The sequence below is a fragment of the Megalobrama amblycephala genome, linkage group LG17 (assembly GCF_018812025.1).
Source record: "Megalobrama amblycephala isolate DHTTF-2021 linkage group LG17, ASM1881202v1, whole genome shotgun sequence".
In the NCBI taxonomy this organism is placed as follows: domain Eukaryota; kingdom Metazoa; phylum Chordata; class Actinopteri; order Cypriniformes; family Xenocyprididae; genus Megalobrama; species Megalobrama amblycephala.
Window position 1 is genome coordinate 25002869 of NC_063060.1, and position 18217 is coordinate 25021085.

Genomic DNA, 18217 nt, shown 5'->3' on the forward strand with positions numbered 1-18217 from the left:
GCTGTGCCTGGACTGCTTGAGCGGGCATTATTCCTGGCATTTGAGGTCCTCCACTGGGAACAGGTGCACCAGGGTGCCAGCCTGCTGTGTTGGACACATTAGCTGCATCTGGTTGGCCAGGGTGAAGCCGAATGGGCATCATGGGACCCATCATAGGTTGGTTCATGGGGGGCCCAACTGGCATCATGCCAGCATGAGGCTGCATTGGTGGCATTCCAGGCATCAATGGGGGCTGCATTCCACCCTGTTGCTGCTGTTTAACTCTGTACTCCTCTATCAGCTCTGCATGTTCCTTCTGCTGCTTGCGGATCTAGAAAAAGCACAGAAAAAATCCATCATAAATCGGACTGAAACATTTACAACAACATGCACTTTTCCCATTCATTCCAACATGTCCTTGATCTTAAAAGAAAATGTCACAAGGAATCCGGTAACACTTGCTTATTAGCATGCATATTACTAGAATATTGGCTGTTTATTAGTACTTATTAAGCACATATTAATGCCTTATTCTGCATGACATTCTTAATCCTACCCAATACCCAAGCTTAACAACTACCTTACTGACTATTAATAAGCAGTAAATAAAGAGTTTATTGAGGGAAAAGTCATAGTTAATAGTGAATATGTGTTCCCTATACTTAAGTGTTACCAAGAATCCTTGAAACAATATATGATATAAAGTATTGCTGTTAGATAATCATGTGATATCTGAAGTAATATAATGTCAAAGTAAACAACCATATATTAGAAATAATACTACTACTCTTCATTAGACATTAATGAATTGTAAATGCAACAGTATTTCTTACATCAGAAAATGTTTTTTTTCATATTACTTTTTCAAATTGTACAGACCATAGCTGAACCACAAATTTAAATGATTTTCATTTTTTGGAACGTGTTCTGTCCTTGATTACTGCAAAAATCTTACTTAATTAAAATTTTAAACTTTATTTGACTATTACAAAAAGAAACAGTCATACAAATATTTAAGGATTCAAGGAATTTGTATTCACTATTAAAACATTCTGAAAAACTACTGAAGGGTAAGATGATTAAAGTCCTGGTCAATAACTATAACAATATATAAATATATAACTATAAAGTTTTAATAATCATTCTAATTCTATGATAAAATGGAAGTCCAAACCACAACTATAACAAAAATGACACAGAGGAACAATATCGTTGGAATCACTTCCAGAAAGATTTTTTTCTTCCCAATACAAACGATAATCGATAAAACATTGACAGCTAATCAGAATCCACCTGACTTTAAAGAGCTTGAGCATTTAAAGCTACAGGTTATCATGCATTAGTGTGAAGCTAATATAATTATCATTATAGTTATCTTTATAGACATCGCTCTTGTTGTGAATGGGCCTTAAATCAAACAACAAAGTAAACTGTTCTCTGATAAAGGACAAACCATGAAATGATATTTCATTTAAATTTATTTTTCAATACTGTCATAAAGCTTTTCAGGATTGTATTATCAACTGTTTTAATCGGTTTAAGTTTTCAGAAAGAGAGACCAGAGACATTATCTGTAAACAAAGCAGCTTATGAATGATTGATATTATGTGTGTGTTTTACCTGTTCCAGCTGTTTCTGCACCACCCCCTGCTGCTCTGTCACATGTTTCAGCTGCTCCGCGTCTTCTTCAGGAAACTCCCGTCCTGCTTTCTTGGCAGTTCTCTGCTTGGCTGACAGGGCCTTTTTTGACTTTCTGTGGGCCCCAATCTGCTCCTCCAAAAACTTCTGCTGCATCTGAAGCAGCTGCTGAGTTTCCCTGAGCCAGTCCTCATACTGAACTTTCTGTGTGTCATCTTGATGGGGGAAAGGTTGGAATTATTAACTACTGGCATAAAGAATACATTTCTGTAATTAAAGGTAAAATAACATTTAAATATGTTCAGTTCAGTGCTTCATCTGGTATTACATTACACATTATACATATCTTCATATTCAGAATGTTTGCCTTAAAACTGGAAGAGAAACAACATGGACTGTATAATGATATGAATAATTATTAAAAACTTACGGGCAAATCCTGTTCCAAAATTTGGGGGATTGGGTCGTGCCATGTGAGGAGCAAGTTTTCCATCCTAAATGTAAGATTTACAACAAAATTAGACAATCACTGTGGACCTGATCTGCAGATCTTTTATGCATTGACTAAGGAAGTCATTCTGTCTTATTCACTTTTATTGGTGGCTAAAGGAAAATCAAAATATTTAATAAACAAACACACAAGGGGTGGGGGATGTGTAGACTGGCCATTCTAATTTGACTGAAATCTGCTGAATCATGCTTAGATTCCAAGTGCGATTACTGAGAAATCTGCAAAGCGTCTCACCTGTGCAGTCAACTGCATTGGAGCTATACCTCCATCAGGACCAGGTAGGGCCTGCCCTGTCTGGACACTAATTGTGATTTTGTGAAGAGAGGAATAATGGAAGAGCAATTAGTACACATGCCCAAACACACTGAAATAAACTTAATAATATTTCAGACAAACAAACAAGACTATTAACTCACTTGTTCATAACCATTGAAGTCATTCCCATGTTGTTCTGAACCATCATTTTATTGATTCCTTTCAATGCAACCATCTTTGCCTTCATTATGGGGTCAGTGATAGCATCAAAATCTGAATAATTCATTGGAAAAGTATACACATATAAGTAAATTATAGTCCCATGCATTGTCTAGTATATCGCACAAATACGTTTTTTACAAAATATAAAGTACACATATAAATTATTTAGGTTGTGATAAAAATCTACAGAAAAATGCATTTTAAATTATTAGTCTGGGTTAAATATCTGTATATGTAGCATGTTACTAATTTTAGACCTCAGTTTGTAAAAACAGGCAAAAAAGTGTTACAATCATATCCAAGTTTATGGGACAATCCCATAGACTTTCATGATAACAGGGATCCTAGACATTTTTAAAAATTCCATACTTTTCCAGACTCAAATTTCCAAACCTCTCTGTAGATTTTTTCAGACCATATATAACATAAGTGTTTCATACAGCACTGTAAATATTTTCTCTGTAAATGTGGTTTGATGTTGCATGATCACCAAACAGCAAAGTACAGTCTGATTTAGATGAAAGTTCACTCCTTTATCTGTTGCTGGTTTGAATGGGACACATTCATTTAGTGAAGTTCAAAGGAGACTCACTTATGGTAAACAAAAACAGTTCTGCGTAATGAAAATGTGCACCTTGAATTCATTCAGTCTGTTTTGACAATAAGGACTGCCCGATGGTCCGGGGCCAACATGAACGACGCTCAGCACTGTTGACGGTGCTGCATCGTCACGAAAGTTTATTATTTGCACGTTTTTATGCCTTGCCAGTTTAAATATTAAAGCGCAAGAAGACGGGAAAGAGAACTCAATTTGGTACTCGCGTGATGTTTAAGAAGTTTTGGCACACACATTCGAAGCACACAACCAGAAAATCACTTCTCAGACAGCATGTGAATACTGAATTGTAGGGGTGTGACGAGACAGGTAGCTCACGAGATGAGACGAGACACGAGATTGAGTTCACAAGAACGAGACGAGATTTTTACACACTATTTTTAAGAAATCCTCAAAGATGATTAGAAAAATAATCTGCAGGTGTATTTGAAATGTTTTAACTAATCATCTTGTAATTAATGTTATTTCAGTTCTACTTTCGGAGTATGAATTAACATATGCAGCAAAAGACAACAATATTCAAGCGCTGTAAAACGTTTTGCCGCAAACTCAATTGACTGGCTTCTCTCCTGTATAATTTCATAGAAGTCTCTTCAGACCTTACTGTACATGATTTATGAGCTTCTACAACTTTTGACCTCCTAGCTGAAATCCTTTCCACAAATTGATCATAGAAATAAAAAGAGTATAAATAAAAATGGTAAAACTTTACAATAAGGTCTCATTTATAAACAATGTATTAACCAACATCAACAATGAGCAAAATCTTTGCTACAGTATTTATTAATCTTTGTTAATGTTAGTTAAACATAAAAATAGTCATTCATGGTTAGTTCATGATAGTGCATTAAGTAATGTTAACAAATACAACTTTTGATTTTAACAATGTATTAGTAGCCTAAATGTTGAAATTAACATTAGCTAAAATAGTTTAGAAGTATTGTTCTTCCTTAGTTCATTTAAAGTTAACTAACATTAACTAATGAAACCTTATTGTAAATTTTTACCATAAAAATAAATAACAGTTTTCTTTTAGTCTTAAGTGCAATCAATAAGTGCAACCATAATCAAAGCACTCTCTCAATATTCAAAGTGCAAATAGAGACCAAATTTTTCTTTAAGCATGAAACAGAGCTGAGAGATGCTTACAACTACATAGCCCAGCCTAAGATCGCTTTCATATTGGAAGATATTTGCATGCATCAGGGAGCCGCTTTCAAAATGCGGGGTGCTGAAATACGTTTGAAACGATAAGCGACGTATTTGAGCGTTTGAATACGCGCTCACGTTTACTTTCACTTTCGCGATCGCGCATACTCTAGGGAGCGGCAGCGACCGTTATCCAACTGAATTAAATGTTTTTTATTTCTATAAAAAGCAAAATGACAGTGGAGGCATAATGTAAATGTAGCGGTAGCATATTCTTTCCTAATGTCACCCTCACACTATCACGAGACTGCTTTTCGCCTTGACGAGAAATCTCGTCACACTTTAGTCTCGCGAGATCTCGTCACACCCCTACTGAATTGAGCTCTCTTTCATGTCTCCTTGCGCCTGAATGGACAAATCCAGACAAAATTATGTCGACTAAAAATGCCTGTCTTGGCGAGTATCTTATAAAACACCGTCGGTTATGTCTTAAGTGAACTTAACAGTTGAGAAATAAAACGCATGTGTTTTACTCTATATTCGATCCATGCATTCGTTTTCTGGCTGCTGTCAGTGTTTTTAATGTTAATCAAAAAATAAAAGACAGAAAAAAGAAATACTCACTGATATATGAGAATAACTTAACCTGAAAGTACCTGAAAAGCACTGTTTGTTTTCTTTGTATGTTTTTTCTATTGTATGTATTTGTGCTATTGCTATTATTTGTTCTTATTTTATTACTGGCTGTTTACTTGTCTTTAACAATATCTAAGATATATTAGTTAGGCTAGTAGTTTTTGCTGTGGTATCAAAATTATAATCGAGAATTGTAAAATTTCACTGGTATCTGAAATTTGGTGTCATGACCTTATTAAAATTACATGGGTCAAACACAATGAAAACTATTTTAATGCATTTATGTATTACTATTTTGAGGTGGGGCCAGTAAAAATTTTGGCAGGGCAAGTAAAAATTTGAACCACTGGCCCGACCTGGCCAATAGAAAAAATTCTTAGCGCTGCACCCTGATCACTAAACGTTATGCTAAAACTATTATTTTTATTTTTTAATTATTAATTTTATATTTTAGAAAACTGAATAGGGCTAATAGTCTGAAACACAAATATTTTTCCATACTGTTTTCTTTTTTCCATACTTTTCCAGACCTGTAAATTTTCCATATTTTTCCAAACTGTGTAACAAAATTACATCTTTTTATATTAGGTAAACCTTACCTATGTTGGGAAAGAATGAGTCACTGGAACGTTGTCTTATCATAGCTTGCATTTGCTTCTGCTGCTGTTGCTCCTGTCTTTCCTGATCCAGGAGGTCTTGGAGAAGAAGTGGCTGCTCCTCCAGAAGCAGTGGTCTGTTCTGATGGCCTTGCTGTGACAACATTGCCTGTTGTGTAAGAATACTGTGTTGTTCCCCTGAGAGTACATCATCCTTTTGATCCATACCAAAAATATGGCTTTGTTGCTGTTCCTGAATGGAGCCTGGGACTTCTAATGCACTTTCACCATGAGAAGACACCAACGATTGGTCAATACTGAGGCCAGTATCCATCCCCTGCACAGAGAAGTTTCCTTGCCCCAGTATAGAACTACTGAGTGACATTGTAGCTTCCTGATTTGAAGGGTTGCTCTGTGCCGCTGACTGCCCACAGTGTTCCTGCTTTAGTGATTCACTTTCTGGTTGTACATTGACCAGCATACTTGAAAGCACTGGAGTAGCATCAGGGTGAATTCCAGTCTTTGGAATCTGTAAACTGGCATCAATATCACTTTCAAAGCCAGCTTGATTAATGTCAGCATTATCATTTATCTGATTCTTACAAGAGGTGTCTTGGGACAGGCAATCTTTTATTCCATTTTTGCTATCCTCTGTTTTCAAGGAAACCAACACCTGATCTTGAGGAACATCTTTACTGATGTGACCTTGAGACTGGGCAGTTTTGTCTACCACGTCCCTCACCGCTGATGTAGAACATGATGATGATGCGGATGCGTCATCAAAACTTTCAGTCTTTTTTTCAGCTTTGGTTTTTTGGACATCAGACGTCTCAGTGTGGTCTTCCATAGGATCACTGAGATCCAGGTCCTCACTAAGATCTAAATCAGCATCAGCATAAGCAATAATATCAAATTTCCCAGATGTTAAAAAGTCATCTAGATGCAGGTCATTTGTTTCAAGATCCAAGTCCTTTCCATCGTCCGGGTCAAGATTTAGGTTCTCTAAATCGGCATCAACAAGGTCCTTCACCTCAACATCTTCAAGGTCCTTCACAGCAGATTCATCAGTATCAATTTTTTCCTCAGGTACTTCATTTGAGGATAAAGGGACCTCATCACTTTGTACAGCAGATGTAGCAGCAATATTTGTGAGTAGGGGAGACTGAGTGTCTCACTGGGAGCAGGTTGGCTAATAGACCTTGTCAGGGGGATTTGTGGATGTCCAGCTCTCAGCGGAATATTGGCCTGCTGTAAATTCCCCAAGCTCAAAGATGCCTGCATCTGTGTAACAGCTACCTGAGACTGATTCATTGTTGTGTCCATTGTCTTTGGAACCTGATTGAAGGGGAATCCCATTTCTTGGCCACCCAAGAAACCTGGGGGTCGTTGGTGTGAGGGCGATTCCATTCGATTTCCCTGCATAACAGGTGGTCCAAAGGGAAGCCGCAGTCTGTTATCTGGTGCTCTGTGTCTCAGTTCTATGAAAGGTCCCATAATGTTATGCTGTTGCATGTGCATGCCACGAGGTGGCAAATGTGGGTTTCCTAAAGGGCTGCCACCTATTGATTTTCCCAAGTCCATAGACATGGATCTTCTCATCTGTGGATGAGCTTCAATTATTGAGTCCTGCATCTGATGAGGTCTTGGAGCTCCCATAGGACCCTGGACACTGGAAGTGAGGGGCATCCTAAAATCAACAAGAGAATGTTACAATTTTTGCTTAAAAAAACAAAAAACTTTAGTTCCTTAAATTAATACAAAGTGCTACAAGTTTGGTAGTATGTAAATTCACCCACCTTGGCCCAAGCTGCCTTATATTTGAGTCAGCATCCCCAGGAAACTGTGGTCTAGGAAACTGGCTTTCAGGGAAATGCCCCTGCTGATCCCCTGGATATGGTCCATGGAATCTCTGAGGGGCTCTTACAGCTCCTGGACCAGGATATGGTGGTGGTGGGCGATTAAAAATTTCATTCTTTTGGCCTGTAGACTCCTGACTCCAGTGTTGAGGGGTTCCTGGAGGCATGGTCAGAGGATGTTCCTGTATACCCTTGTCTTGACGTATGGCACTTTTCTGCTGTTGCTGTTTGAGGATCAGCTCTCGAATACGCTGACGCTGTGAACAAATTAACAGTATGTGTTAATTGGTGTAAAAATTATATATTGTAACTGATATAATGAACCTCATTAAAAACATCTTAAATAGAGTAGCAATAAATTAAAACAACACCTGTCTGAGTCTTTCCTCAGCTTCAGCAAGAGGTACTGTTTGAGCTTCAGTGCTGGGCTGCCCCATGGTGTGGGAACTGATATTCTGTACTAATCCTTGTTGGTCCTTATTTTCTCCACACTGAGAATGTGGAATTATGGGGGCCTGCTCAAAGGGGTCATGGATTGGAGTCTGATTAGGTCGACTGGATAGTTGCTGAGATCCGGTATCATCTGTCATACCTAGATGTTTGAGGGTCTGAGGTCCATGTTTTGTTGGACTGGCAAAAGTGTCTTGCATCAACACTTGAGGAGGGGAGAATGGATCTTGATTGGACATGGGCCCAGGTCCCAATCCCTGTCCGACACCTCCAGGGTGAGGTGTTTGTGAGAGATGTGCACAGGGATCATTAGGTAATAGCTGGGACCTTCCCAATGACTGTGAATGAGGATCGGGCCCTACCGGGCGTGGCAGTCCAGGAGGTTGACAGAAAGGATCAGGAGCCCTTTGGTGACTTGGAGACTTGGGGAACCGGTCTGCCATCCCTGAGCGTGGGGTCCCAGGGGGTTGTGCGTAAGGGTCCATTGACATAGGGGACATTATGCGGTTTTGAGTCTGCTGCTGAGAGGGTTGATTCATCATGACTGGATGGCGAGATGCAGGCTGCTGAGTATAGGGTTCAGGGTCATGTGGTCTAGGTGTGCCTGGCATTCTAGAGTAGGGGTTAGAAAATGGAGACTGAGCAAAAGGGTCACTTGGAGGTCTTGGTGTAACAGGTTGGGTTCCATAAGGATCACACTGAGAATAGTCTGGCCGAGGGGTAGAGGGGGCTCGAGCATATGGATTACAGGAAGGCTGGCGTGCCATTGGCCCAGGCTGAGGAAACGGGAGGGTTTGGGGCTGCCGTGAAACTCTCTGATTTGCATAGCCGTCACTTACTGCAGGACGTGGAGTGAGCGGAGGCTGTGCATAAGGATCATTCTGTTGATTCTGTGAGAATCCCTCAGAGGAACGAGGTGGCATCATTGATCTTTCAAAGGGATCCCCACTTGCTCTCCGTGCATGCATACCTGCATATTGTTCCTGAGCCTGAGGAGGTGGCATAGGGGTTTTAAAGACCTGGACGGACCCTGATTCATTGCTGCCTGGGATAGGAGTGAGTAAAGGACGCGCATAAGGGTCTGAGAGTATCATCCTGCCTTGAGGCATCCTCTGGTAGGCTTCCTTTCTCACAGACACCCTAGAGAATGGATCATGGCCTGGGGAGCCAATAAGATGTCTTCCTTCCAAAGTTTGACTTGGTCTAGGAGGGCACATAGGCTTGAGAAAAGGATCTGTAGCTACTGTTGGCCTTGGTGTGTCTGGGGGCTTGGCATAGGGGTCATTACATATGGCTGTTGGAGAGCCAATTGGCTCTGAAAGACCCCTGGGAGATTTCCCTGATTCCGAGTTACGGCGTGGAGTTCCCTGCCCAGCTGGTGGTGGTCTGGGTGTGCCAACCATTTTGGTGTAGGGATCCCAGGGTGAGGATGGTCTGGAGCCAGAGGAGCTTGGGGAGAACATCTGAGGGGATTGAGGCTGAGATCCCGAAGATGGGGGTGGAGGGTGAGGGCGCAAAAATACATCATCAGGGGAACATGATGTAGGCGTGCCAGGCAGCTGTGACTTTAAGACCCCATTCTTTGAACTGGGCTGCTTGGGAGACATGTTCCCATTGTTAGAATGCACAGAGACAGGACTCTTAAGGCTACCGGAAGATTCAAGCTCAGATTGGCTGATCGATGGGAGTTGCTGCTGCTGCTGTTGAAGTTGTTCATTCTTCACCTGCTCAAGTTTCTGTGTAGCTTCTATCTTTGCTTGCTGCTTACTTTTCTGTCTCATTTGCTGCAACAATAAGCGAAAATATATATATTCTAATGATTAAATAGTAAGAATATGTGCAATTTATGATTTATTTAAAATACACAATGCATCACAATTATAATCAAATTCATAGAATAGTAATTAGTTAAATTTTAGTCTTCATTTTAGAATTCAAAACAACTCTGCATCTATATTAGGGCTGTGTAATTAATCAAAATTGATTTTCAATTTTGATTTTGGCTTCCAACAATTATGAAAACAAGATAATCAAGGTAAAATTGAGCATCCCTAATCTATATTTTATGTCATTTGATCAGTTTAATTACTTCTTGGCAAAAGAGAACACAGATGTAATTCATTTGAAATTCTGAGGTGTGTGAATATGTGAATTTATGCTTGAAGAAAATTAGATTAAAAAAAAATCATATTCTTTTCTTCCCTCTGAAGAAAACATTTTAGTAGAGTAAGTAAGTTTAGTAAAGTAAATGCTTAAGTATGGTTTATTTGTAAGGTCGCTTCTGCAAAAAATTCAACAACATTAAAAACTGTAGCTCAAAATGCAGCTGTGACAAATTTGTTACAGTTTAAAAAATATATATTTTTTGTGGTCCACAAAAGGAACAGTTTTGCAGATTTGGAACAACATGAAGTTGAGTAAATTAACATTTTTATTTTGGGGTAAACTATTTCTTCAATTTTTGAAGATCTACCATGACAAACCCAATTTCAGGACATCAGGGTCCAGTGGTATGTTTAGTTTGTTGAGATGACCGTTTACAAACTGTCATTTAGCCCTTTTCCAAACAAATATATTAAACTTACCTGTCTAAACTTCCATTCTTGTTCATGTTCTGATTCCTTGTGCTTCAGTGGATCTTTGAACAATAATTCTGGGTCCAGTGGAGGAATAGCAGGATCAAACACTTCTAAAGGCTGCTGGGGCTGGGTTGGCTGCCGCTTAATGGTCTCGTTGGACATTTGGACTTTGTTAATGCGAAGGGCTGCCCTGTTATCTCTGGCCTTTTGCTGTAAATGGTGGAGTAGTCAAGCAGGTTTGATATCAAAAAAAGACCATTGAAATTCAAAGGTTACATACATTTGCTAAAATTACATGCTTTTTAGATTAATTGTCTAAAAGTTTTTTTTTTTTATTATTATTTTAAGTGGTACTCCTTCATGTCAAGGTAATGTTCCCTTTAATCCTGAAATTTATTTATCTCTCAGACTATAATGAGCTCCTTGGACCCAATTTATTCTTTTGACTTTGAGTCCCTATACCTTGCTGAAATAAATTCCAAGCTGGTTTATGCTGTCTAGCAGGTAGACCAGCATAGCTGTGTTATTAACCAACAAAATTGATCAGGTAAAGCTAGTCGACAAGCCAGCACACCAGCATTCAAAACATGAAACTGCATTTGCTGACCAGCTTCCCAAAATACAAAAACACAATATATGCTGCTCTTTTCTGTAATTGATCCAGAAATTTCTATCAACATTTTGTAGGCCCTTAATAGCTGATGAGAGAGGCATTTTACTGTTCTGCTGAACTATAAAGTTCTTTTTGTCATAGCATAATAATGTGATGATGATGATGTCCTCTATGTATTACAGCTGATACTGTGCAACTTACTACATATGGAGCCCGGTCCTGTGAACTTGCTTTTCTCCATAGTTTTGCAATTTGTTTTACTCGTGTTGACCAGTCTGTAAGGTTATAACATCAAAATAAAAGTATCTATTAGAAGAATAACATTGAGAGATATTAAGAAGAGATAGTGTCATTTAAGGTCAACATGTAAATCAATATAGATCTTATTTACTTTCTTAATTGCTTTATATATTTAATATGCAGATTACATACTGTATAGTAAGTAGTTATCGATTACAGTAGTACAGTATTGATTATTACAGTAGTAGTTATTGATTTTTAAAGCTACATTTGACAGATAACTTTAAAGTCTCTTTGCAGACCTGGATATTCCTCCTTGAGGTTTGGGAAGTTGACATTAGTGTACAGGACGGGTGCAACAGTGGCAAGTTCTCCGAGTGTTTCCTCTTTCTCCCACTTCAGAGTGCTTTTCTGTGCAGTGGACATGGAGTCTCCCTCCACTTCCGAGGCAGCGGCTGGAGCAGATGCAGAAGCTGACCCTGTAGCGGACCACGGACCAGCAGTCTCCTGCGCTATCAAATTGAATTTCCTGTCCCTGCACAGTAGATATAATAAATATCATCTAGAAATGCTGATTTTATTGACTAGGCCACAATATTTTTACCTACTGAACAAGAAAAGACCTTTCCTTGTTTTATCAATACTGCAATTTAGATATGTGTGGGTGTGCATATGTCTGAAACAGATATACTCATGGCTGACCTAAGATTGTCTGAGAAAGGCATGCGCTGCATTGGGGGGATATTTCGAGCCATATCTGGCCCTGTTCCAGGACCAATTGGGGACTGTGAAAACTGCTGTTTGGGTTCCATCAAACCATTCATCACTGGCATTCGTGAAGACATTCCTGTACAAAAACATAACAATACAGCTAACCAACAGTGCAACAATGCCTGGTCTTAAAGATTTATCACAACGTAATGTGTCAGTTTGGTTCACCTGAGAATGAAAAACTACAGAAAAACCTTTGTTTGTAAAATGGTAATGCACTTGAGGGATGAGTCAAAATGCCACAGAAACCATCAACTGAGCTGATACAAAACCCAGAATATGCTGATAAAGGTGAAATTTTTGCACCACTACCATCCCCACCGAATTACAAAAATAATAACTGTTATCAAAGAGGTTTCTTGAACACTCTCCGTCTGTTGTTGTCAAAACAGAAAGTCCAGCCCCAAACTCAAACCACTGTAAGCCAATATTGGCTGTGTTGGGCAATGTCGGCTTTGCTTTGAGTAAAACATTTTGCTAGTTAATCCATTCAAGATTTAATTATTGTCAGATTATTGCTGTAAATGATCTCAACACTACTTTGCTGTTTTGTCTGTTGTTTCCAGATGTTTGAATCATTCACAGGTTCCCTATTACGTCACTCTTCAAAAACGATGCTTTCATTCTCTTGACAAACTAAAAGATGTAAAATGTAATTTGGGTCCCACTTTATATTAAGTGGCCTTAACTGCTATGTACTTACATCAAAAAATAAGTACAAAAATAAGTACAATGTACTTATTGGGTTCATATTGAATTGCAAAACACTTTTGCTGCTACTGAGGTGGATATGGGTAAGGTTAGGGGAAGCTCTGGTGGTATGGGTAGGTTTAAGGGTAGGGGTAAGGGTTAAGGGATGGGTCAACAGTGTAATTATAAATGTAATTACAGAAATTAATTACAGATGTAATTATATGCAGGTGTTTTTAAAATATAAGTACAATGTAGAAACATGTATGTACACAATAAGTGCATTGTATCAAATGATTAATTTAAATGTAAGTACATAGTAGTTAAGGCCACTTAATATAAAGTGGGACAGTAATTTGTATTTATATGGAATGAACCATATAGATTGTACAGCATGTGTGCTTGCTTATTTTGCTCAAGAGCATGATATGTGTAAGTCCACATGTTATCTACAACAAGAAACTGTGAGTCTAACCATGAGTTGAGAGCTGTGGTTACAACCACAAAATGTTGCAATGCTGTTTGCAAATATTAATCGGAACCATGGATTCGTTGAACTATGTTGGTAACGACGGAACTTGCGACCACAGTTAGCTAACAATGCTTGGGAAATGCACCCCTGGTGGGGATGCTCAAATAATCCAGTGTCGCATGTGTTCACACTCTTTTGGAAGTCAACTTCTGGGGCCCTATTTTAACGATCTAAGCGCATGGTCTAAAGCGCATGGCGCAAGTGCACTTAGGGCGTGTCCGAATCCATTTTTGCTAGTTTAACAATGGGAAAAATGGTCTGCGCACCAGGCGCATGGTCTAAAAGGGTTGTCCCTATTCTCTTAATGAGTCATGGGTGTATTTTGGGCTAACGTGAAATATAGTCTCGTGTCCCATTCCCTTTAAAAGCCAGTTGCGCTCGCGCCATGGCCTCAAAATAGAAATGCGCCAACAATACACCTGAACACACCTCGTTTTCAGACCAGCACGCCCATGGACGCACAAATGCATTTGCTATGTAAACAACGTGGCGCAGGACCCGAAATTGATAACTGTGTCGGACTGAAACTAGCAAAAAACACTTGCGTCGTGCCTGGCACCGCATTGTGCCAGCTATATAATAGGGACCATGAATGCCACACTTATAGTTGTCTGTGCATATTCAAATCAGCATGGGAATGCTTTAACATGGAAAATATGACACACATCACCTTTAAATTACATAGACAAGCATTACTGTCAAAAGACAACAACAAAATCAGAGTCTCAACCATATCACTCAATCGTAACAGTCATTAATTTCCTACAACAAACCTGAGTTGGGTTGGGAGGGATGTAAACCAGGGCCTGGGGGACCATGCAGGGTTTGAGTTCCCTGAATCTGTTGAGGCATCTGAGGAGGTTGGCTGGTGCTGGGGCTCAGGACAGCTGTGAAGAGATCCTCCACATCCTTCCCACCAAGCTCTGCAAGGAAACATGTCTATTATTAACAACATAATGAATTGCCATGCTCACTGGCAATGTTTAATGTTCACGGAGTACATAACCTACCTGGTATTTTGTAGAGTCTGCTGAGTATTGATTCTGTACGGCAGAAAGATTCAGTGTTTACATTTGTCAGGAACAAATATTACTATTAAACAATGCGAACATTTGTTATATACAGACCATCAGTGACCATCTTGTCCAGTTCAGGGCTGAGGATGCCATCCAGTGGCTCCTCAGGCACCTGACGTGGGTGAGTTCGGCCTAGATGAGCTTGAGATGAGACAGATGCGTCTTCTGTTAAAGGAGCAACGTCCAGACCTATGTAAACACATAAACAGAAAAGCACACAAATATTGTTACTTCCATCTTAACAAACTAAACATACCACTGGGACCCTGATGTCCTGAAATTGGGTTTGTCATGGAAATTGAGAATAGTTTACCCCAAAATAAAAAGGTCAATTTACTCACCCTCATGTTGTTCCAAATCTGTTTATGTGTGTGTGTGTGTGTGTGTGTGTGTGTGTGTGTGTGTGTGTATATACACAGTGTGATATATATAGTGTCTCAGTGGGGTCCATTGTTATTTTGGACCCCAATGACTTTCATTTTAAAAACAAAAACAACTTAAACATTCTTCAGAATATCTTTTGTGCTCCCATTAAGAAGGTTATACAGGTTTGGAACGACAGTAAGTGAGGGCAAGTGATGACAGAGCTTTCATTTTTAGGTGAACTATCCCTCTAACACTGAACTAAAACTAATAAGCAAAACCGAACAGAAACAGGTTGTGTTCAGGTTTGTCTGATGTCAAATGATGTCGCTGCAAATAATTCAAATAGAAATATAACTGTGGGCTCTGAGGGAGGTCAGACCGCCTCATCCTCCAAGGCTGTTTTTACAGCAGGGATGATAGCTCAACATCTTTCACAAATTACTGGGTTGGTTCCTTTTCATCAAACCAAGGACTCTGTGGAACTCATTGCACCTATTCTTCACTTATCCATTCAGATAGAGGCCCTGGCTGTCGCTCATGGGAGGAAGGCCATTCATCAATGCCTTCGGTTTTCTGAAATGCCTGTCTCTAGAACATCTCAGTACAGTGCCGGTATAAGGGAAGCGTCCAGCACTGCATTGCAGCATCATTCCTAATCTGTTAGGTTCTGATAGGAGTCTGTTATGGGATGTTTTACTTAGTGAAACTAAATAGACTACAAGATGCATAATGGTTGGATTCAGCTTCAGTAAACATTGTGAGTGAAGTATCAACAATCAAAAAGTAACAGAAATGTGCCAATAAAAGCCAAGCAAAAGGGTGTGAGAGAACAGAAGAAAAAGGAAATAACCAAAAAACATGACGATGAGCTCTTACCAAATGGTGAAGGAGAGTACTCAACTTGGAAAGGGCAAAAATCAAGACCTACAAGGACCCAAACCAAACACAATGAGGGATCAGCACAGTGGAGAGAGAAAGAAAGAAAGATTCTGCAGATGATTCATACATATATTGTAAAATAAAATGAGCTAAGAATGAAATATGAAAATGCCAAGAAAATTAACAAAATGAAAAGACAATCAAGGCCATTTAGATATTAAACTACTTATGTATTATTTTTAAGAAAAGTTTATTTTGCTATGATGAACATCTGACTGTACACCATATTACACTGGTATAGAGTCACACATTAGAATAATATATTCTATATTTCTCAAAACCACACTGAACTCAACAGAAAATATGAACAGATAATAATGGAATAACAAAATTGACAAAATAACACAATCCTGGACGTGTACAGTTGTTTTTGCTGCTAGCATGTTCAATTTAACTTTTCTATGAATGAGAGCGTTTCACTTGTTTGTGATAATAAAGTTTCACCATGCAAAGAATGCAAATGACACCCCATCTGGGTTTGATTTGTAAATAAATTATATGCAAGTCTTTCTCAATTTACCAAAAAATGCATACTGCGCTAGGGACCTTTATGTATGTGTGTGAGAAAGGGAGACGTTGGTACTACGCCTCAGCTCTGAACATTTGTTGATTTTATTTTGGAAATTGCACAGAACAAATTTAAAGAGTTATGTGTTAATGTGTTAACACAGCATCAAAATGAATTAACGCTGCTAAATAGATTGCATGTACTAACATGCTACATTTGACAACCCTAAAAACTGAAAGTTTTACATGAACATTCATTAACAGGCATACTTTATATCTGTCATCTAAACACATGGCTTTATATTAGATTATGAGAACCTTATGAACTCAAGAAGTTCCTGTTTCAAAGCAGATTCCCAACATTGACAATATTAGAGCTAGAGAGCTGGACCCCACTGAAGGGGCTCAACAGAACAGCAAACATGTGCTGTTATTTCTCATATGTTTAGAGACAGTCATAATGGCCTACCGGGCTCCTCTGTTTGCTTGCCAATGTTATCAGAAAACATTCCCAGCAGTTCTGTGTCTGATTTCAGCTCTTCGGAGAGGTCCACTAGAGGCTCCACAGAGTTTTCTGTGGATGCGGATAAAGCAGGAAAGTGATTATAAGGGCCTAATGATTGTTGTCATGTGTGTGGCTCTAGTAAGCGCACAACGCAGGAGATTCAGAGAAATAAACAGTCTTTAATAATAAATCCAGGGAGAAATTTAGGAGAACACAACCATGTTAAACCATCGACAATACTGGACAAAGAACTAAGGAAACTAAGGGCTTAAATACACAGGGAGAGTTAATTAACCTGAACAGAAACGGGTGCGGGATTAATCAGAAACTAATGACCAAGGAACAGGCAAAACGGAAGCAGGGAAAACAAAACCAAATTACGATGAAACATAACCCTGACAATTGTACTCCAGGAAATTGGTCTAAATTGTGTAGTAAATTTAAAGGCAACATGAAATTGCACTCTCAACCCATTTTACTTTCCCTAAGAGGACATTTCTGAGTGAATCCGCCGGCACCCATACCAGGAATGTGTGTAAAGAATGTAAATGGTGTCTATTTAAATTTCATATTGACTTTAAGGGAAATACTTTTATGAATCAGACTGGGTATGAATGTCAAATGGAAAAAAATATGAAAACAGAAAGAGATGTGTGTGTGTGTGTGTGTGTGTGTGTGTGTGTGTGTGTGTGTGTGTGTGTGTGTGTGATTGCACCAATAACTATGAGTAACGTACGTGCTGCTGCTACTGCTTTACTGGGCAGCGGTGCCGCCGACGCACTGAGTGATGCGTTTGACAACGGCTTCATCTGATTGGCCGTGAGCTGTTTCCTGTCTCGGTCATCTTCTAGCAGCCGTGTGGTTTCCTGTCTGCTCTGCTTGCTCTTGTCCAGCAGGTCTTTCCCAAAAAAGGCCTCCTGTAAGAGAAGAGATTGGAGTCAGAGTACTTCAGTATATAATGTGCTAGGTGACTGATTTGTCAATCTAGTAAGATGATATGGGTTTTAAAAAATTATGGCTTTCATAAATTGAGTAATAACTGTTCAGACTAGTGGTCAACCATTATGGGTTTTTCAGCGGTGAATGCTGATGCCAATATCTAGAGAGTATCTCATGGCCCATAAAATGCAGATACTGCATATAATACAATTTAATGATAGCAAAAAAAGATATACATGAAAATGTAGCAAGTCAATAATCCTTTATGCTACAGAATATTTGAAAAAGGAAAATATTTATTACCCATGACCTACTTCTGTAAATCAAACAAGTGGACACAGATCATTTGAAGGCAGCTAAATATTAGATTAGCCAATATAACAGTCAGGGTTTCCACATTTTTATGACCTTTAAAAAGGTCATAAACTGACTTAAAAAAAATATATATATATAATTCAATAGCATACTAATATGCTAATGAATCATTCAGACTGATTCCTGTGAACTGTTTTTGGCTTTAATTACAAGAAATTAATGATTTTATTCATGAAG

At 38.9% G+C, this 18217-nt stretch overlaps 1 protein-coding gene across 1 annotated transcript in view; it reads right to left on the reverse strand.

Moving 5' to 3' along the window:
* The window catches only part of kmt2cb (lysine (K)-specific methyltransferase 2Cb), a 133666-nt gene that overhangs the window by 23129 nt on the left and 92320 nt on the right, over nucleotides 1–18217 (reverse strand). The window contains 19 exon segments of the mRNA XM_048165067.1: nucleotides 1–310; nucleotides 1600–1832; nucleotides 2048–2111; nucleotides 2363–2429; nucleotides 2545–2656; nucleotides 5606–6766; nucleotides 6769–7289; nucleotides 7399–7715; nucleotides 7830–9698; nucleotides 10494–10697; nucleotides 11302–11375; nucleotides 11643–11875; nucleotides 12043–12187; nucleotides 14107–14256; nucleotides 14344–14376; nucleotides 14461–14598; nucleotides 15652–15699; nucleotides 16691–16795; nucleotides 17463–17643. Of these exon segments, the coding sequence (XP_048021024.1) occupies nucleotides 1–310; nucleotides 1600–1832; nucleotides 2048–2111; nucleotides 2363–2429; nucleotides 2545–2656; nucleotides 5606–6766; nucleotides 6769–7289; nucleotides 7399–7715; nucleotides 7830–9698; nucleotides 10494–10697; nucleotides 11302–11375; nucleotides 11643–11875; nucleotides 12043–12187; nucleotides 14107–14256; nucleotides 14344–14376; nucleotides 14461–14598; nucleotides 15652–15699; nucleotides 16691–16795; nucleotides 17463–17643 (5965 nt within the window).